At 39.2% G+C, this 22,351-nt stretch overlaps 1 protein-coding gene across 1 annotated transcript in view; it reads right to left on the bottom strand.

Annotated features, from left to right (window-relative positions):
• Positions 1-533: 533 nt before the first annotated feature.
• mettl15 (methyltransferase like 15) overlaps positions 534-22,351 on the bottom strand; it is a 132,499-nt gene continuing 110,681 nt past the window's right edge. Inside the window, exons 5-6 of the mRNA XM_049470998.1 lie at positions 21,367-21,545; positions 534-3,261 (exon numbers count right to left, since the gene is read on the bottom strand). Of these exons, the coding sequence (XP_049326955.1) occupies positions 2,810-3,261; positions 21,367-21,545 (631 nt within the window). The 3' untranslated portion in view covers positions 534-2,809. The remainder of the gene's footprint in view (positions 3,262-21,366; positions 21,546-22,351) is intronic.

Here is a 22,351-nt window from a genome sequence, read left to right as displayed (position 1 = left end):
TTGATTGATTGAAATACTTTATAATAACAGCATTATTTACATTATCTGTGGCTGCATCTTTAAGACATACAGTACCAGTCAAAAGTTTGGACACATCTTCTCATTCACATTTTTTTTTCCTACATTATAAATGAATAGTGAAGTGATCCAGACTATGAAGGAACACATAAGGAATCATGTAGTAACTTACAAGTGTTTAAACAAATCAAAATACTCTGTGAAGAAGCATTTAGGTGCTCTTATCTGGGGAGCTGTTAACTTGCAGTTTCTGAAGCTGGAAACTCTGAAATACAACAGAGGAAACTCTTGTACAAAAATAGACTAATAGATTGTAGATAAAAAAAGACACATTCACAACGTACAATACAAGTTACTAGATGTGTCTTTATATATATATATATATATATATATATATGTATATATATATATATATATATATATATATATATATATATATATATATATATATATATATATATATATATATATATATATACATATACATATATGTATATACACATGCAAACACACACAGACACATACACAATACACACTTAGGTATCAGTTTTGCTATGTTGTAACAAACAATGGAAGCTTATTAGCATAGTTTGCATTAGTGATGCACAGATAATTTAAATATGAGTCAATGCCAATATCCTGTATTATTTCATAAACACATCTACCAGTACTGATACTGATGTGTGTAAAAAACAAACAGAACTAATCACACTTGGATTAGCATTACAGGAACTGCTTTCTACCAAAATGCAGAATATAATCTCTGAATATATAGTTATTCCCTGGAAAGATTCAATTAATAAACTATACATTTTTAAAACTGTAATCAACATTATAACACATTACAACATTACAGAGAGCAATAAATACATATTTAAATAGTGCTTTGACATATTAATCGAATTTTCCCCAATGACAATGTTAATTACCTGATATTTCCCACATAACTCTGATATTATCATGCATCATTAATTAGAATTTCACAAACAGCACCATCAATTATTGTTTCCAGAAAATACATTTAATTTGATATAGTATTAATATGTATACATTCTTGAAAACAGCAGAATAAGTCACATATAAAATGAGTATACAGTCAAGTGTCTCACAAAAACCTCATATCTCCAGAATAACTGCTTTACAGGAGAAGAGAATGAAAAAGTTTTAAATAAAAAAGCGTTCAAGTCATTTTGGAGCATTTCTATTGGACCATACATCAAGAACAAAACAATAGCCAGATTTATGTTATGTCAAAAAGTTGTGAATAATTACATACAAAGTTTTGCATGACCGTGTCAATCTCTATCTTTAAAAAAAAAAAAAAAGTTTCCCGCAAATCTTTGAAAGAAATCGTTTATGCATTCACAAAAAAAATCAATCAAACTAATCATTGAATGACTCCTCAGGGGACAGCTCGGCTTGGGAATACCTCATATGTGTAAGTTGTCAGGTGTTATCTTGTGAGTGAGTGACGTATGATATGAATGGATGCTAGATGGATGGGTCATGCATCCTTTAGCTTCCATGGCACATGGCAAAAGTCATGGGACACATTATTAGTTGCTGTTATCAGTGTAGTTTAGTTTTTAATTGTTAAGTCACATGTAATTGCACATTTGAGCAACCTAACTGCTGCTGCTTAACTGGTTAGCCTCAGGGCTTTATCGTATGTCTACAAAAAGGGGGCAGATGGTGCAACAACTAATCACTATTATTCTCCATTCCTTAATTTCGACTGTGAGGAGATGAAATTAGCCTTCATTTATTGAATGTTTCCATTCCACCTTAAATTCTGCAGCCTCTGTTGCACCACTTAAGGTGTAATGGGAAAGTTAGCTAGCTACTGAGACAAACAACTAGCAATTTTGGCTATAAACATTCAAACTACACATTAAACTATGGTTATATAGTGGTTATCTGAAATTTTAACAAGGAAAATACTCAAATTTGTGGGTTTCTTTGGTCGCTTGTGCCAGTGCTATCTTCCCAGTGATTCTCAGTCCTCTGTTTAAAGTGTGCCTCTGAAAAATCTCTTTTTGAAGGGACACGTAGCCCTAACAAGAATTGGGACAAAAATAGAGGCACCATGAGGTGCACAAAAAGGTGCATATAAAATCCTTGAATTTTCAAAAAAATTAACAGTGTGCCTTTGAATTTTACCAGTCAGATTGTAAAGAGCAGTAAAGCTGTTTCGCTGAAGTACAGCTTTATACAGTAGTTTCAGTGAAGTTTCTCCAGCACTAAGGCTGGAGCAGCATTAGCATTATACGCTAACCACAGTGCTAGTGTTCTCTTTCGCTGTTCAGAGATGAGTATGTTGGGCTGCAGCCTGGGTATTCACTGTGTTAAAATAAGCTACGTGGGACGAACCGCTAGCTGATAGCACCCTGCGTTACTGGAACACTCAGGGTTCCTTAGGTATGGTGCTGTTGGGTGGCATTTAGTAGCACTAAGCGCTGGTGCTAACCGTGGCTAGTGCTGCTGAAAATAAGCGCTTTACTCTGCCAAATATCTTTTTTTTTTTAGGAGATAAACATGTGTAGATTAACATAAAGCACTCGTTTGACTTGTTTGAAAGAATTATAGTTTTTACAGTTTACTTTAGAAGGGAAACTTCGCAACACTTCGCAGCACCCTTGTTCCTTACTATTGTCACTTAAAATTCGCCTTACAATCTGGTGGTGCCATATTTATAATTTTTTTTTTTTTTTAAATAGACGTTCATTGATAGTGTAACTTATAATAATATGCACCTTATAGTCCGTAAAATACGGTATGTTAAATATTAGCTTTAGCGTCTGACGGCGACTCTAAGTTTAGCCGATCTGGCCCTAGGATTTTCCCGTACTTCCTCCTCGCTGGGTACCACCACTTTCTTCTCCAGGCTGGTCCAGTATCTGCTCACTCTTCCAGTCTCTGCTTCATCCTCCTCTTCTTCTTCCTCCTCCTCGGCCTTTCTGCGCTGGTCTCGGGCCCACTGCCGGAGGTTTCTGCGGGGTGGGGCGGAGAGGTCCTCACCCCGGAGGAAGCGCTTGGCGATTCGGTCCTCCAGAGAGTGGAAGGTGAGGACGCAGAGGCGGCCGCCGGGCCGGAGAACCAACTGAGCTGCTTCCAGTCCGGCCACCAACTCGTTCAGCTCGTCGTTCACGAACACACGCAGAGCCTGGAAGGTCTTGGTGGCGATGTGCGAGGGTCTCTGCAGGCGGTCTCGCCGAGAGTACAGAGCCGAGTCTGAGAACGCTCCTGATAGTGGAGAAGAAAAGAGAGAAAAAAACAGCAAAAATTTACTTAATAAAATATAAAACCCCACAAAATCCAGAACTTTCTGAGATGGTCATCACGTGTTATCTAATATAGAAGCTTTGGAACACTCACTCCTGTATACAGTAGGTTATGAGGTGTTATCTTGTGACTGAGGTTGAGGAACACTGGCTAGAGCACCAGAAATTATGGTCCTAAAAAGTCACCACACACAGGCACAGTAGCGTGTTTATCATACATTCTTAAAGTCATGTGACATCATTATTTAAACTGATCAGTTTATATAATACAATTTGTGAGGTGCTATCTTGTGATTTAGGTCTGATAGTGAGGTTTAGGAGAATTGCTTTTAGCTTAATCTTTAATTTTAATTTTTTTCTCCACAGTTTGAGATTAAATTAAATAACAACTAAAACTTTAAGTAATATAAACTTTTGACCAGTGTTACCAATGATATGGTTTAGAAAACAATCCTTAAGGTAACACTTCATGAACAATCCACAGACTACAGTCTGTTAACTTTTACATTAAATATACAGTAGCAGTCAAAAGTTTGGACACACCTCTTCTTCTCATTCAGTGCGTTTCTTTTTTATGTTTTTTTTTTTTTACATGGTAAATGTAATATTGAAAAATATATTAAAGCTCTACAGAAACACATGTAGAATTTCTTAATAAACAAAGGGTGTAAAACAAACCAGAATATGATGTTTTATACTTTAGGTTCTTCTAAATAAGTATCACATTTATCTTTGAGGACAGATCTGAACACTCTTGGTATTTTAATCTCAGTGTCTTCATGAGGGAGAGTCACCTGGAATGGTTTTCTCAGCATCTTGAAGGAGTTGATCAGATTTAGGTGAACTGTTTTTATGTCTCTAATATTAACCTATAATGTAGAAAATAAATTAAACAAAGAAATAAAGTCAAACATTGAATGAGAAGATGTGTTAAAACTTTTTTTGACTTTTTTTTTTTTTTTTACAGAGGTAGTAAACATTTTGGCTTGAACAGGTTTTGGAGAAACAGAAGCACAGTGTGAGTTTAAAAGCCTTTTTTTTTTACCAATTCCAGCTTAAGATATTACGAGAATTATTATTCTTGGTATTTTTTATACCAAACTCCACAAAGCCAAGTATTACAAACAGTGGATGGAGAACCTTAGGGTGCTGCCTGAATAAATAAGCAAAAAAAAACCCCACAAAAAACAAATACAGCAAAAATTATGGTGCAAACAAATCAGCAGAAATATCTGAAAACTCTGTGAATGCTTTATTATTAATATTATAACACAGCGTGAGAGTAAACACACGGGCTGATGAAGAGTACAGCTCAGAAAATCCTCAGCATCCACTGTACTGTACGCAGTTCACCTGCAAACAATAGCAAAGCCTCGCAACAGGCTACAAAACACTCAGAAGAAGGAGGTGAGGTGGGCGTTTCGATTTACGATTGCAAAATAACCCCCCCCCTCACATCCTCCACCCCACCGCCGGAAACTGTGTTTATTCCCAGATCCGTCTGTTTGTTGCTGATTGTTGATCTTGAGGGTAGATTCTGTTCGGGCTGATATGAAGCCGCAACTCGATAAGATGCTGAATCAAATCAGAACAGAGGGTTCGGTTTCCTACGGCAAGAAGATTCTGTTTCATCATAGAAATGATTAGTAAAGGCAGAGAGCAGCACTGAATCTAATCATTCAACTACTTTCTAGCCAAGAATATAGTGCATGTATACATGTCCTTACCAGAGGTGGAAAGTAATGAATTACATTTACTCAAGTTACTGTAATTGAGTAGATTTTATGAGTAATTTGTCATTTTTAAATAGTTTTTAAACTAGGTAATTTTACTTTTACTCAAGTACGTTTCAACACAAGTAATTTACTTCACTACATTGGAAAACTCCCAATTACTGAGTAAAAAATAAAATGCTGGTGGAAAAAAAACAATTGTCTGAATTAAATAATAATAATAATAATTGGCACGGATGCACTGGCGCACGGATGCTCGCGCGTGCTATACCGATGCAATAACGTCCTCATGCAATACAAAATGTGCCCCGCCGGACAGAGCTGTTCAGCTTTCAAAACTTCCACATCAAACCTGAGAAAGCATGTGGTGGGGAGTATTTCTTGAAAATGTTTTATAGGCTGGTCTGAACAAATACTGCCTAAAAGGTCCAAATTAATATGTGGAATAATAGTTAATTAAAAACGATTTAATTTATTTTTTGTTTTACTTTTTACATTAAATAATTAAAAGTAACTATGTAACTTTTACACAAAGTACAGTTTAAATTGAGTACTTTTTACTTCTGCTCGAGTAGATTTTTAGATGGATACTTTTACTTTTACTTGAGTAGAATTTTAACAAAGTAAAGGTACTTTTTTTTTACATTTTTATGACCACATGATTTTTAAAACATCAGTGCAGACATGGACAATAAAAACAAAAACCAACTAAAACTATAATTAAAATTGATTATAATAGGTTCTAAAATGAATCTGATAAAAATGTTGACACGACCTTTAATAATAAAATGTGTGTCAGATCCTGAGAGCTTCATTGTGTCGGGCTAATTACTGAATCTAAATCTGAGCTGATGTGTTTATTAGCTCAAAATAGATTTTCTCCATCGATAAACTGAAACACAAAGATTTGTAGACTAAATTTCCATGACTTTTCCAAAATTTTCTGGGTATTTTTATTTTTCCAAAACTTATCCAGGCCTGGAAATTGCTATTTTCAAATTTCATGACTTTTCCAGGTTTTTCATGACTTTAAAAACTATGTACGGTATATACTAGTGCATCTCAAAAATGTTACTTATATACTATATACCAATATTATATAGGTGTATTACACACACACTGATCTATTTTAAGCATTTATTTCTTTTATTGTTGATGATTATGTTTTACAGCCAATGAAAACCCCAAAACCAGTGTCTCAGAAAATGTAATTATTATATAAGACCAACTGGTACTTATGGCAGTGTGGGCAGTGTGCCAAGTCCTGCTGGAAAATGAAATCTGCATCTCTATAAAAGTTTTAAGTTCTATAAGATTTTCTGTGAAAAAACTGCACTGACTTTAGACTTGATAATAAAACACAGTGGATCAACACCAGCAGATGACATGTCCAAACTGTGTTTTAGTATCAAGTCTAAAGTCAGTGCAGTTTTGTTTTCCCACAAAATCTTACAGCACTTCATATCTTACAGCTTCCCTCTGCCGATACCTTTTATGGAGATTCTCACCAGGGTTTCATTTTCCAGCAGGACTTGGCACACTGCCAAAAGTACCAATCGGTCTTATTAGCATAAAATTCTATGTTTCTGAGAAACTGATTTTTGGGTTTTCATTGGCTGTAAACCATAATGTAAAATTATTTTGGAGCAATTCTATTGGTCTATTTATCAAGGAGTTTGGACACAATGTACAGAACAGATTTAGCTAATACCAAAAAGTCAAAAATGGCAACAACAACAACAAAAAAGAGAAATTCTCCACTTATTAACAATGAGTTTGGTTTCATAAAATGTTATACATCAAAAAAATTATGTATAAGAAAAGTGATGAATCTGTAGTGTGACACTTTAGGGTTACTTTACTCCAACCAAAATAATACAAATTTATGTTTCATCCCAATGAAAAAAAAAACTCATTAGGAACTGGGATTGTTAACGATGTTAACCACACCCAGTAAAAACTACAAGCCTCATTAAACAACCGTTCTTAGAAAGTAACATCGTTTTTTTATGAGAACAGCGGGATCCATCATTATAAGAGCGGAGCTGCAAACAATTCCTTACTTAAAAACACATTGTGAATCTTTGTGACTTTTCTCCAAAACAAATACAAAGTATTCTTATAGAAAAAAATACTGTGAATGAGGCCCAGTGGATTCCAATTAGTTAGAACGGAAAAAAACTGAACACTGCAAAAAAAAAAAACAATACTGAGATAACAATACACAAACAAATCTGTTAGAATAACTTCTCTATTTAGGAGCGAGAGAAGAAAACAGAGGAGAGAGAGAGAGAGAGAGAGAACGAGAGAGGCAGAGGAGGGGAGAGGTGTAGCATCACAAAAGTCTCACACTTCTGCCCTCAAGAGTGAGTCACCAGCCAATCAATAAGACCACAAGTCCCTGCCCCGAGAGAGAAAGAGAGAGAAAGAAAGAGAGAGAGAGAGAGAGAGAGAGAAGAATGAGAGTGAAACAGAAATGTAGAGATAAAGAGACAGAGGGAGTAAGCAAGAGAGCGACTTAAGAGAGACAAGAGAGAGAAAAAGAGAGGGAAAGAAAGAGACTCAGAGAGAGACTCAGAGACTTGGGAGAAAAAGAGAGGGGGGGAGAATTCAGAGAGAGACTCAAGAAAGACAGAAGGAGAGACTTGAGAAAGAAAGACTCAGAGAGACTCGAAAGAAAGAGAGAGAGAGAGAGAGACTCTGAGAAACCGGAAGAATGAGAAAGAGCGAGAAAGAATGAGAGTGAGACAGAAATGTAGAGATAGGGAGACAGATGGAGCAAGCGATTGAGCGACTTAAGAGAGACAGAGAGAGAAAGAGAGAGACTCAGATAGTAAAAGAGACTCAAAGAGACTTGAGAAAAAAAAGGAGGGAAAGAAAGAGACTAAGAGAGAGACTCAGAGACTTGGGAGAAAAAGAGAGTGGGAAAGAAAGACTAAGAGAGAGACTCAAGAAAGACAGAAAGAGAGACTTGAGAAAGAAAGACTCAGAGAGCCTTGAAAGAGAGAAAGAGAGAGTGAGAGAGACTTGAGAAAGGCAGAGAGACTCGATAGAGAGAGAAAGAGAGAGATAGACTAAAGAGAAAGAAACAAAGAGAAGGAGAGAGACTCAGAGAGAGAGAAAGACTTGAGAAAGGGGAAGACAGAGCAAGATTCAGAGAGAGACTCAAGAAAGAGAGCTACTTGAGAAAGAGAGACTCAGGTGAGACAAAGAGACTCGAGAGAGAAAGAAAGAGGGAAAGAAAGACAGAGTGAGAGAAAGAGGCTAAGAGACAGGGAGACTCAGAGAGAAAGACAGAGACTCAAAGAGAGAAAGAAAGACAGAGAAAGACAGAGAGACTCAAGAGAGAGACTTGAGAGAGAAAAAGACTCAGAGAGAGAGAGATGAGAAAGAAAATTGATGAAAAAAAAACATAGACCAGAGAGAAAGAGACAAAGAGAGAGAGACTCCGAGAGAGAGACTCAGAGAAAGAGAGAGAGAGACAGAACATTAGTGAAAAGTAAATTCAAGAGACGAGTGTGAAGTGAGAGAGACAGAATATGAACGACTGAAAGAGTGAAAGGAGGTATATAGTAAAGGAGGGGTTTAATTAAGGACTTGTGGGAGAAGATGTGCACGTAAGAGCGAACGCGAGAGAGAAGTAAGAGACAGAAGAGCAGAGAATGCCACGCTGGAACAGATGGTGCTACCGCACAAACAAATACGACCAGCCGAGGGTGTGGGCAACCGCACGCAAACAAACAAACAAACAAACAAGCAGCTCAACTTCGGCAAGCCTCGCACCAAAAAAAAAAAAAAAAGAAAGAAAAGTTAGTCACGAGGATCTGTTATGATGTCAGTAAGGTATGATATCAATCTGACGCTCGCAGGAGTTTCTGCAACTGTCACGATACTGCAGGAAAAGTGATGTTTGCCTAAATTAAGAGGAGCTGGCATCAACAGAAGCTCCTCCAAAATTCTCGGTTCCAATCCAGCCTGAACTCTTCCAGAGACGTCTGAATACGAGTGACTCAATGCTTCACATTATCTGAAGAAAGAACTCTTTGTTCATGTTTTCTTTCTGCTGGCAAAGGTGCTTGAGTCATTCTGTATTTGCCTAAATTAGTCTCTACAGGCAAGCAGAAAACTGACACAGTTCAGGGGTCAAAACAAAATGAGAAAACATGCCGTATTCGCTTAATGAAACTTGCATCTCCACAGAAAACACGCACTATATCGGCAAAAGTATTCACTCACCCATACAAATCATTCAACTTAGGTTCCAATCACTTGGATAACACTTGTATAAAAGCAGCAGTTAGTCATGCTGCAGGCTACTTCTACTAACAATAGTGAAAGAATGAGTCTCAGGCTCTCAGGAGCTCAGGACCACATATCCTGTGGTCGTGGTAAAGATGTTGGCAGGCATCAAGCAGAGAAACTACTAAAATCAGGTAAAGAACTGTTCAACACCTTATTAAAAAAAAATGGATCCAAAAAAGTTCTAGATACCTCTGTCACTGCTGGACCAAGAACAGTCCAACACTGTAAACTGTGCAGCAACAGAATCAGAGCTTCAGTCTCTTATTTTACTTTATCTACAAGGCGAAGCAGCTGAGGGACAGAGAAAGACAGAGAGAGAGAGATATTCGAAAGAGAGACAAGAGAGAGAGAAAAAGAGAAAGGGAGAAACTCAGAAAGAGACTTGAGAAAGAGCAGAAAGATGAGAAAGAGCAATAGAGAGAGACAAAGAGATGAGAGAAAAACAGGATAAGCGAGAAACTCAGAGAGAGAGACTTAAGAAAGACAGAAAGAGTTGAGAAAGAAAGAGAGACTCAGAGAGAGAGAGACTAAGAGAAAGAGATTCAAGAAAGGCAGAGATGTGAGAAAGAGAGAGAGACTCAGATAGACAGACTCGAGAGTGAATCTGAGAAAGAGACTCATGGAAACATGGAGAGAGAATGAGACTTGAGAGACTCTAAAAAGACACCGGAGAGAGACACTTGAGAGAGGAGAGACTTAATAGAGAAAGAGAGAGACAATCAGAAAGAGAGAGTCGAGAGAGACAGAGAAATTTGAGTGAGAGAGAAAGAGACACTTAGAGAGAGAGAGGCACTCGAGAGAGCAACCCAGAGAATGACTTGAGAAAGACAGAGAGAGAAAACGAGAGAGACAATCAGAGAGAGAGAGAAATTCTAAGAGAAAGACTTGAGAGACTGAGAAAGAGATTTGAATAAGACTTGAGACAGACCGAAAGAGGGACAGATAGAGAGACTCAGAGAGGGACTTGAGAAAGACAGAAAAAAAGAGAAACTTGGAGAGAGTTCAGAGAGACTCAGAGAGACTAAGAGACTCAAGAGAGACAGAGAAAAAGAGAGAGAGAGAGAGAGAGAGAGAAAGAGACACAGAGAGAGAGAGAGAGAGGCTTGAGAAAGACAAGAGAAAGAGAGAGACTCAGAGAGCGAGAGAGAAAGAGAGAGAGAGACTCGAGAAGGACAGAGAGAGACTGTGGGTAGGAGTGTGTAACAAATTAGAGGTCAGCAAGTGATCCCAGTGTTTAAAAACATCAGCAGCACTGCTGCGTCTGATCCACTAATGTGTATCTATACAGTATGCACAAAATTACAGTTCTTATAAAAGTATTAATTCATTTTATTGGTTTATAAATGGAATTGTGGTCAATATAATTTATAAAAATATGAAGTAATGTAAATATAAGCAAAAATATACAACAACGAAAATGTACTCAATTTTTTTACTAACATACTAATACTTCTATCACTTTATTAATGAAATAAAGGCTCAGAATCAGCCCGGCCGGACAGGGCCTGTGTTACTCTGTGTTACTCTGTGTTATGTGGTGCTCTGTAAAGGGCGTGTAATTGAGTGGTTGTGTTCAGTGGGAGGGGAGGGGTTTTTGGTGGTGGAACTGATAATTGGCCGTATGTCTTGTTTAGGTCAGGCTGATTATTGTGTGACACCCGTCTATAATGAAGAGCGAGGGCACGGCTGAATACGGCTCTGCCCTCACACGTTTCACCCTGAATAGCAGGCTAATTCTTAATCGAAGCCGCGGACTGAATGACCCCGCTCCTTTTGTGAAGGCGCTGTTCTATTATTCATCATTCCCTGTTGCCCCTTGCAGAGAACTACAGGCAGAAAGAAACACCGTCTGAAATTCACGGCTACATTACAGAGACCATCATTAGTCCTGTGTTCTTCAGTACGGACTAACAAAGGCCAGAACAGACGCGTTATCAGATTGCGGAACTGACTGTGCTGCTTCTGTGGTGTTTAACTAAAGACACTACAATCACTGCTCCACTCTATTAACACTCTGTTAACTATCTCTCTTTTAAAGTTCTCATTAGGGCTGCAACAATTAGTGAACGTTGACAGAAAAAACAAATAGTTGACACAGAATTTAATTAATGACTCATTGTTATGCCGACCTTACATCGAACGATTTTCATGCGATTTTGGGATAAAATCATGAGAGTCTTGCTAGAATCGTGTTGCGGTGGCGTCATCTTGATTGTTCAGTGTAAAGGTCAATTCATATCTCTGCGGCAAACCTACGCCGTACCCTACGCAAATCTTGAGAAAAAGTGCTACGCAGCAGAGCGTGTTTACACTTCTGTGTGCGCGTATCAGTGGCTGTGCGTCGCTCTGCAGTTTAAACTGTGAAGACGGGAATGTGTGGGCGGTAATGCAAGGCCCGGTGGACCAATCGATGCAGGGAATGCAGCGACACGTAGGCTACGACACAGGGTATGCAGCGATGCAGGGTATGCAGCGACGCATAGGCTACAACGCAGGGTATGCAGCGACGCGCAGGCTACAGCGCAGGGTATACAGCGGCGCGTAGGCTACGACGCAGGGTATGCAGCGACGCGTAGGCTACGACGCAGGGTATGCAGCGACGCGTAGGGTACAACGCAGGGTATGCAGCGACGAGTAGGCTACGACGCAGGGTATGCAGCGAAGCGTAGGCTACGACGCAGGGTATGCAGCGACGCGTAGGCTACGACACAGGGTATGCAGCGACGAGTAAGCTTCGACGCAGGGTATGCAGCGACGAGTAAGCTACGACGCAGGGTATGCAGCGACGCGTAGGCTACGACGCAGGGTATGCAGCGACGCATAGGCTACGACGCAGGGTATGCAGCGACGCAGGGTATGCAGCGACGCATAGGCTACGACGCAGGGTATGCAGCGACGCGTAGGCTACGACGCAGGGTATGCAGCGACACGTAGAAGAAATTACTTTAAGAATACAAATAAGGGTCACTAAGTATCCCAAAGCGCAGTCCCCACAAAGACCATCAGAAACGTGAGGATGAAACTGGCTCTCATCAGGACCTGTCCAGGAAACGATAATTAAGAGTTGATTAGAGTTACCAGCCTTTTTTGGTTTGTTTTACAACACTTTTAAGTTCCTACATCAATTCTTTACGTGCTCCTTCATAGTCATGGATGATTATCCAGTCAGGAATTGGAGTTTTATTTTATTATATTATGAAATGAAAAATGAAAATGGAAATGAAAGCCCTGATCTTCACCGTCACTGACAGAGAAACAAGAAACGAGTCTTTCTTCAGCACTCTTACTCGGACTGACTGCTCCACCACGCAGTCCTTGGTTAACACTCTCTTCTACAAGAAGCTGTGTCACTGACACCAGGTGTCCAGGCGAGCTGAAAATTGTGCCGCTGAATCGCTCCAATTACAGCCCGTCAAAACGTACAGCGGAGAGGTTCAGAGCCGGGGAGAAATCGGCCTCTGATCAAGAGCTGTGTCAATTTGACATTTACACATGTAGCATACAGTTATAGAACTCTCCTTCACAGATCATAGGGCAGGTAACTGTTCAAACACCGCTTATTGACTGGACAGGTTTTAGCCTCATTGTTTTGGCTAATCCCCTGCTAGTTCAGCCGGTTAAAGAGATCAGGTAGATCTCTAGACGAGGCTCTTGGCTCGAGTTTACGATACTGTGAAAGATCTTTAACTGGCACAAACTTCAGCGTCTTGTACTAGATCACGTTTACAAAATGGCCTTTTAAGGAAGCATCGATCGATTGTGCTAAAAGTGATACTGATCTGTGGCAGTACTCCAAAGAACATTCACTGATGTCTTTGACTTTTTAGTCGTGAACGTAGAGCCTGAACTGAACCGACAACATAAAAAATAATTATTTAAAGGAGAAATCCGGTGTAAAATTGACTTTGGGTGTAGTAAAAAACAATAGCACACCTCTACTCTCCTACAGCTTTCTGAGATACAGCTATTTAGCACAATTTTACTACAACAGCCGTATTGAGGCATATTGTGCCCCTATAAATCGTTTTTTACACTGTTATTCAGGCTCAAAGCAGATTCACACCTCCCCTCCTTGCTATAATCCAGATATTTAAAACGAGACATTAATAACTTAAATAAAAAGTGCACAAGAAGCTAATTAAAAAAAAAAACAGTGTTTACATTCTATAACGCTGTCTTTCAGCTCTGTGCGCCGCCATCATTGTAATGAAAATAACAGACATATATATATATATATGTCATATATATATATATATACACATAGCCTGCCTTCTGGAGTCGCAGCCGGCTTGGATAATGGTGTAAAAAGCGACTTAAAATTAAAGGACGCTATTTTGAGATTTATATACATCTGATTTAATGATCTTCACGTGACCCAAGTCTCCTCATTTTGCGAACGCATGTGTATCCTCAGCAAAAGTTAAAAGGGATCTAGTGGGGCAAAGAGTGTTCCAGCGTCCTAAAAACACTGCCACTATGATCATGAGCTGGTTTGAATCCCGGTCTTGCAGCTTGCAGTCAGCTGCCAGAGCCCTGAGAGAACACAATTGACCTTGCTCTCTCTGGGTGGGTACAGTAGGTGGTGCTCTCTCTTTCCCCTCATCACTCCTAGGGTGATGTGGATCATCACAAGGCTGCGTCTGTGAGCTGATGTATTAGAACCGAATCACTACAAGCCCTTATCCTGTGTATGTTTAAAAAAAGGCTTGAACCCAGTTTCATAGGTCCTCCAATAGAAGGGTATATAGAAAAATCGAAATAGACGATGAGTTTTTGTGGCAGTTTAAGATCATTCCCAGTGTTATAAACCCAAGTCAAGAGCCTTATCTGTATTTAAACATATCTCCCTTCATTGACATTCACTGTCAAACGTCTTTTGAGTTATTTTTAGCAGTGAATGTGGTCCCGAAACAGAAGCAATCGCACAAAATTCTTATTTGAGGCAAGATCTAAAAAAGAAAAGGAATTAATTGTAATTAATTGACCACAGCAGTGGTTTTAAACCAAATCTTTGGGCTCATTAATTTGATTTCTCCTTTAATTTAGCTGCCAGAACACCTTAACCAGGTGTTTTGAGTGATGCCACAGAAATATCACTTTTAGGACAATCGAGCAATTGATAAATGGTTGCTTAAGTCTTTAACCCATGTATGTAAAAAGATGACGAGGTTCTGTGCCAGTTAAAGATCATTCTCAGTGTTATAAACCCAAGTCAAGCGCCTTATCTGTATTTAAACATCTCTCCCTTCATTGACATTCACTGTCGTACGTCTTTTGAGTTATTTTTAGCAGTGAATGTGGTCCCGAAACAGAAGCAATCGCACAAAATCCCTATTTGAGGCAAGATCTAAAAAAAAATAAGAAGCTAATTTGGGATTTTTTTTTTTTTTATCAGATTTAATGATCTGAACCTGAAGCGAGTCTCCTCCTCTATCGGAGGCTTGCGTATGTATCCTCAGCACAGAACTGAATCCCTCGCTATGACAACAAACTGATGAGTCATCTGTGGTGACTGTGGCTCACGGATGAACTTACATATTTCTGCTCTTCTCCGTCTAGGGAAGAAAAGAGAAGAAGGAAAAAAAAATGACTGAGATGGAGAAAAGAGAGACGAAATGAAAGCCCTCCATCTTCTCTTTTACTTTGCGCAGTTACCTCAAATTTAACCATTACCGTCCAATCTAACCCGATCCTAGCCTTCGCCTGCAAGACCGGCGAGAACCTGCCGAGGATCTAATATCTAATATCCTTGGACAGCTCCGACTGATGCCGCTTTTCCTCGAAAAAGTCCTGGAAGGGCCTTTAGCAAGACGCCGGAGCATCGCCGAGGCATCGGGGCTGTTTCAGGCACATTGTGGTGAATAGTAATACCTCATTATTAGCTCATAAGTCTCCTTTATAAAAGCAACAAGCCATCCAGGGACACGCTACATTATGAATATGGTCACAAGCTTGAAAGCAAGCACTGCCATTGGCTGGTGGGGGAACTCTCGGCGGAGCGGTGCTCGTGTACAGCAAGGGAGGTTATTAGTTTATTGCCTGCAAGAAAAAAATATATATATTTCTGGGTATATGTGGGGTTTAGCGTCAGTGTAGCGATGGTGCTCACGGGCCTCTTCAACAACAGACTGTAGACAAATAAGAGAAGTGCTCTCTCGCTAGAGCTTAGATCGGGCCCAAAAAACCAATGGACATTCTGCCCAAGCCTGACCCGACCCGCCCCCCCCACTTGAACTAATCAATAAACACTACTAAATACCCCTGGTGGACATATAATATATATATTGGCAGCCTGGATAAAGGAAAAGTGTGTCTAGTTATCACAATGACTAGTTTGCACTGCATTATACGTGTAAATTAAGACATTTGTGCTTATATTAAGCCAATGGGGTCACCAATTTTTCGTAAAAAAAATAAAAAATAAAATAAATAAATATATATACATATATATATATTTTTTTTTTACGAAAAATTACATACATACATATAAAAGCAATCGCAAAGTCTCAAAATGAGTAAAGTAAGACCTGAATCAAGCAAAAATCACATTTAATTTGGACACAAGAATCAGAATAACTTGACTGCTGACTTTTGAGTTCAACTTAAATTTAACTTAAAATTAATGGTTGGTGTGGTGCTGTGGATAACACCACCACCTGCCAGTGGGGAGCTACCATGCGGGAGACTGGGTTCAATTCCTGCTCTGGGTGACTGAATGCTGTGCTGCACTAATAGGAGTCCTTGGGCAAGACTTCTAACCCTACACTGGCCCAACTCTGTACTAGAAATAACATTGTAATTCACTCTGGATAAAAGTGTCAGCTAAATGGCATAAATGTAAATGTAAATGTAATGTATAATAAGGTGACAATTCTAAGAATGAGTAAACTGAGTAAAATTTCTAAACGAGGCAAAATAATGCTTAGTAAGACAAAAAGTCTTGCAATGTGGACCACAGCTGTAGATCTTATCAAAAGCGACTTACAAGGTTATTTCTTTACAGAGTTAGGCCAATGTAGGATGTTAGGAGTCTTGCCCAAGGATTAAACCCCAGTCTCCCACATGGTACCTCATGGCATGCAGTGGTGTTATCCACTGCACCACACCGATCACGACAACCCCTGGGCAACAGGGGAAAGGCAGGATCAAGCTACGGCCGAAAATAATCTTACTGTAGCGAAACTGTAAAGGTTAGACTGGCCTTGGAGAGGGTGGGTTCTGCAAACACAGACTCCGAGAAGTGTCACAAAGCCCCGACCGGGACTGGGGGTCCAGAGAAACTCAAAGAGAAACTGAAAGATCAATTTTCATCAGAGCTACAACAAGGCTGCACTCCAGCCAGTGATCGATACGCTGCTGATTAGCGTTCTACGCTGATATTAACAGAACCACAGGCTTAAACGATTCTTTAACCGCACCAAGCAAAGGCCTTGAGCTCGGCCCGATCAATCACAGGATGTTTTACAATGTATATATACATACACACATACAGGGGGGGGGGGGGGGGGGTGTTTAACACAGAGCAAGTGGAAAAGTGCAGAGTAGTGTATAAACTTGGGAAATCCAAAGCATTTCAGCACTGCTGGACAGTTCCATGCCAATCCAGCAGCACAGGATCTCCTTATTAAAACAAAAAAATAACTGCAACATCACTAAAAGCACTAAAAGCCCTCTTCAGCGGTTTGTTAGAAAAGGCTTTAATTCCACACAGAACTGAAAGCAGCAGATAAACGCTTTAATGATTTAATGATTTGACTGCTTTTTTACATTGGTGGAAAAACCTTTGGAACGTGGTTGTCTATAGCAATATATTAATTGCTAGTTACTGAATTATTGGTAGGTATTAAATCATTTGTAGTTACTAAACAATCATCCTAAGTTCCTAAGCAACTAGTAGTTACTAAAGGATTGGTCTTCAATGAGCAATTAGTTCTTGCTGATTAATTGCCACTTCACAAATAAGTAGTAGTTTTAATATTATTAGTACTGAGTAATTAGTAGTTACAGAATAATTGCGACTTTATAAAAATATCTATCATGAAATAGATATGGCATAATTGTTTTTTTTAATGAGTAACTAATAGTTACTAATTGCTTCTTATTAAGAAACAAATAGAAACTAAATTATTGGTATTTAATGTGAAATTATTAGTTACTAAATAATTGCTACTTACTGAAAAAGACAGATACAGCATGATTTGTACTTAATGAGTAATTAGTAGTAATTGAATATTTGGAACTTGCTGAGTAACAGGAAGTTAATGAATTAGAGCCTAATGAGTTATTAATAGTTATTGAATCATTGCTAATTACTGAGAAATTATTAGATACTGGATCGTTGGTATTTTATGTGTGTAATTAGTAGTAACTGAATAACTGGAACTGACTAATTAGTTAATAGTTACTAAATAGAAAGGCAATTAGTAATTAGTGTTCATTAATAACTGGCCTTTAATAAATATTAAATAAATTAGAAGTTATGAAATGATTACTTCTTAGTGAGTAATTAGTAGTTACTGAACAATTGTTAATTACTGAAAGATTTTTATTGATATTTATTGATACTGAAAAAAAATTATTTAATGAGTAATTAAAAGTAAATGGTAGTTACAAAATTGGAAGTTAATGAGTAATTAGTGATCACTAAATAACTGGCACTTAATAAATAATTGGTAGTTATGAAGTGATTACTTTTTACTGAGTAATGAGTACTGAATAATTGTTAATTCATGAGAAATAACTCATAAAACTCATAAATGTATAAAAGTTAATAAATAACATGTAAGATGAACTTTAATTATTATTTACTGATATTTACTGATTATTTACTGATACTGATTAATGGGCAGTTCAAAAACATGACACATACCAAGTACTTACTAAATAATTGCTACCTACTGAGCAATATATATGGTAGATATTGAATATTGGTAACTAGTTTTTCTGAATAATAAAACAAGGTAATAGGAGTAATTTAATGTATTTATTTTTACATTTCTGTTCAGAAAGGCTGTTGGGGTTATTCTGTTGTTTTTGTGTTGTTGAGGACTGAGTGGACTGCTGATTAAGATGAGGGATAATCCGGGGAGGGGTGTGGTGTGTGTGTGTGGTAAGTGTGAAGGTGGGCTGGGCTCGGGGGTGGTGCATGTGTAACTGGTTAGTGTCACTGAGGGTGTGAACGAGCGGTGGGAGCGCTGCCAGCATTGGCCGGGAGCTCATTATGATGCAGGCCGGCCCGATGAACGGAGAGCTGAGCTGAGCTGGGGGGGAACGGGGGGCCACGCTCCTGCGGGACTCTGTGTAATCTTCTGTCACGCCAGCTGGGTCCATATTGATGAGAATATTAGACCTGCGCAGACCCAGCTCCGCTCTGGCCTGGTCCACTGAGCAGCAGCAGCAGCAGCAGCAGCAGATACAGATATACGGACAGGGAGGGGGCGGTGCTTGTTGCTTGTCACTTGAGTTGAGTGCTTGTGCTTATGGGATTGGTGGGGGATATGCTGATTTTGGGGTTTAACCCTTTAAACTCTGTGCTTGGTACTTAGAAACTTAAATATATATATATATATATATATATATATATATATATATATATATATATATATATATATATATATATATGTATATTGCAATGCAGAACAGAACAGATGGAGGATAAGGAGCCCCAATCAAGTTCTAAAAACAAAGAAAATCACTCTGTCCTGCAGGCTCAGGGTGCATCAGTGTCAGCTTGAATTATGTGTCGACTATGAACGAAATTAAATGCTATGTCAAGAGACCAAGGAGAACCCCAATGTTGGCACTGAAACTGAAAATAAAAAAGCTAGACTGCAGATTGTGAGCACATTTTCCCAAAATCCTACATGAAAAATGTTTGTGAACGATAAGAGAAAAAGAGACAAAGATAGAGCTTTTTTTTTTTTTTTTTTTTTTTTTGGTAAAGAACATCATTCTACTGTTTCCCGTACATTTTCCCCAAAAAAGAAAAGAACACAGTATCTATCTATATCTATAAACAGTCAAATATGGTGTGGTATGGAGGTTCAAAAATGTTTTAGGGTTGTTTCGCTTCTGATTATTAAATCAAATGATTTTGGGTCACAACGTAGGTCCCAGTGTCATACATAAAGCAGCTGGGTTTATGTTTTAGGATATGGGTCTTCCAGCATGACGATGACCCAAAACATACTTCAGAAAGCATCTGGAGATGCATGGAAGCAAAGTGCTGGAGAGTTCTGAAGAGGACAGCAATGAGTCTGTATCTAAATCTCATTGAGCATCTGTGGAGAGATTTTAAAATTGCTTTTGAGAGAATTATGAGACCCGTGAAAGCAATTTGCAAAAGATTTTAGCTATTTTTTCTAAAGGTTTGCAACCAAAATATTAAGTTGTAATTAAATGTGTCCTGCCCATTTTTTGAGGTTTGTGTCAAATTATTTAAATTTCTGCATTTTGTTTCAGATTTGTTTGTGTTGTTACAATATACACCAATATAAATAAATAAATAAATATACATTAAAATATACATTAAAATAAATAAATAAATAAATATACAGTAATATAATAAATAAATATAATAAATAAATACATATACATTAAAATAAACAAATAAATATACATTTAAATAAATAAATAAATAAATGGCAGGGCTATGCATTACACAGGTGGGACCCTAAACCCAGGGGCATCTTGTGGGGGTAGGATTAGGATGATCTGCATTAGGAAACAAAAGAGGGTTGAGGGCGTGGTTTTAGAAAGGTGGGGGTGGTGTAAGGGGGGGGGGGGGGGGTGTCAGAGAGAGAGAACTCCCCTGATACCCATCATTACTGTGTCTACGACCATTCTTACAACCAAACCAACACGCACCACATCCTTCCTCCTCTTCCTCCCCTCCTCCCTCCCTCCCTCCCTCCTTCCCTGCATCCACCCCGTCATCACTCGCTTCCCTGGGCAACGGGCAAAGCAGGCGGCCTCTGGCGGGGCTCCCGCGGGACCCGGCGCGAGTCGGGACCTTCCGGATTGATTGGAATAAACATTGGTGTTGACTCGCTCGGCTCTTCAAAAGAGATGAAACAACTGCCCTCACTCACACCTGTTCTCCAGCCGTGACGCACGTGCTCGCCCTGCGCTACCGTCATCCGCCGAACCGCCCAGATCCCTCCTTCCCTTCCCTTCTTTTCCCTTCTTCTATCAATCCCTCGCTCCCACACTCGCACACTTGTTCACTCCCTACCTTCCTTACTCACTTCGTCTTTTTTCCTTCGGCAGAGTGAGAATGAAACCAAAGCAACATTTGAATAATCCCATATATATATATATATATATATATATATACACATTATAGAAAGACGAGGAAATGTGAATAACTGAAAATATTAATTTAATCTATTTTTTTTATTAATTTGAGACAAAAATAATATAAATATATATTTTTATAGCATTGCTATCTCTCTCACTTTGTTACACTTACGATCTTCCTCCTTCTCTCTCTCTCTCTATTATTATTTGTTTGTTTCATTAATTCATTCATTTGTTTTGCCCTGTTTTTTTTTTTTTTTTTTTTTTTTTTTATTATTATTATTATTAATAAGGGAAGCCAGAATGAACCGAGGATGAATAGAGAATGAATAGAGGACAGAAAAAGAGAAGGACACGAGAAGGATGGGAGATTTCGGAATTACAGATGGAATCATCACTCGTTTCTCTTTCTTTCCTCCTTCTTCCCCCATTTCTCGCTCGCTCTCCCTCCTCCCTCGTTCCAGGACAAATAGGTCCCAGAGGGAGGACTTTTGGATGAATTGGATGAATATTTTCTTCTCGTTTTCTCTCCCCTCTCTCTCTCTCCCGCTCTGTGTCTCGCCACTCTATTTTTCTTTTTTTCGTCGGTGAGAATATGAGAATATGGCGGAATAGGGGATGCATTCATTTATGTGTGTGTGTGTTTGTGTGTGCCGATGGTGCTGGTTGTGTTAGTGCTGGTGCTGGTGGTGCTGATGTTGGTGCAGGGGAGGGCAGGGGGAGTATTTTAGTACCTGCCACGATGCTGGCCAGCTGCTGCGTCCGGGCGATGGGCTGGATGCTGCGTGCCCGAGCGATGGCCGCCGCGATTTTGCCGGCGCGCCGCTCCTCCCCGTACGCGGCCAGGACGGACGCAAGCGCCTGCTGATCCAAGGCGTTGACGGCGTCAGCCGCGCGGGGCATGCCGGGGTACCTACGCACAAAGAGGAGCCCAATTAAGCCCACTGACGTCACAGGTTCCTCGCCGACAGGAGCCAAAGGCTGACAGCCTCTTAGACACACGGGCAAAGAAAGAACGAACGAAAGAACGAAAAAAAAAAAAAAACAGAAAAAGCAGCCCTCCCTCCCTCGTTTCCCTCCTCCTCTCTTCCTCCCCTTCCCACTCTGGGAGATGTGGGCTCGAGATCTATAAAAAGAGCATGTGTGTGAGAGTGAGAGCGAGAGACATACAGAGAGAAAGAGAGAGAGAGAAAGAGAGAGAGAAGGGGTAGCTAGCAGCAAATATATAGTTCTCAAACCCAAGGCGTCTAAAATAAACCCCTGTTTGTTCTCCGAGCTTTAAATGGCTGAGCTCCCCGTTAAGGCACCTATAGCTCCAAACCTGTGGGAGGGTGAGAGAGAGAGAGAGAGACATAGCGCGAGAGCTAGAGAAAGAGAAAGAGAAAGAAAGAGATAAATGATATACCTTTAAAACATTTATATATATACAGCTCTGGAAAAAAAAGAGAACACTTAAAAATGATGAGTTTCTTTGATTTTACCCAATTAAAAACCTCTGGAATATAATCAAGAGGAATCAAGAGAAAGATTGATGATCACAAGCCATCAAACCAAACTGAACTGCTTGAATTTTTTGGACCAGGAGTAAAGGCATAAAGTTATCCAAAAGCAGTGTGTAAGACTGGTGGAGGAGAACATGCCTATAACGCATGAAAACTGTGATTAAACTGTGAAAAAACAGGGTTATTCCACCAAATATTGATTTCTGAACTCTTAAAA

The sequence above is a fragment of the Astyanax mexicanus genome, chromosome 23 (genome assembly GCF_023375975.1).
Source record: "Astyanax mexicanus isolate ESR-SI-001 chromosome 23, AstMex3_surface, whole genome shotgun sequence".
Lineage (NCBI taxonomy): Eukaryota > Metazoa > Chordata > Actinopteri > Characiformes > Acestrorhamphidae > Astyanax > Astyanax mexicanus.
The sequence above is the reverse complement of the archived record's forward strand: the minus strand, read 5'-3'. Positions and strand labels throughout refer to the sequence as shown.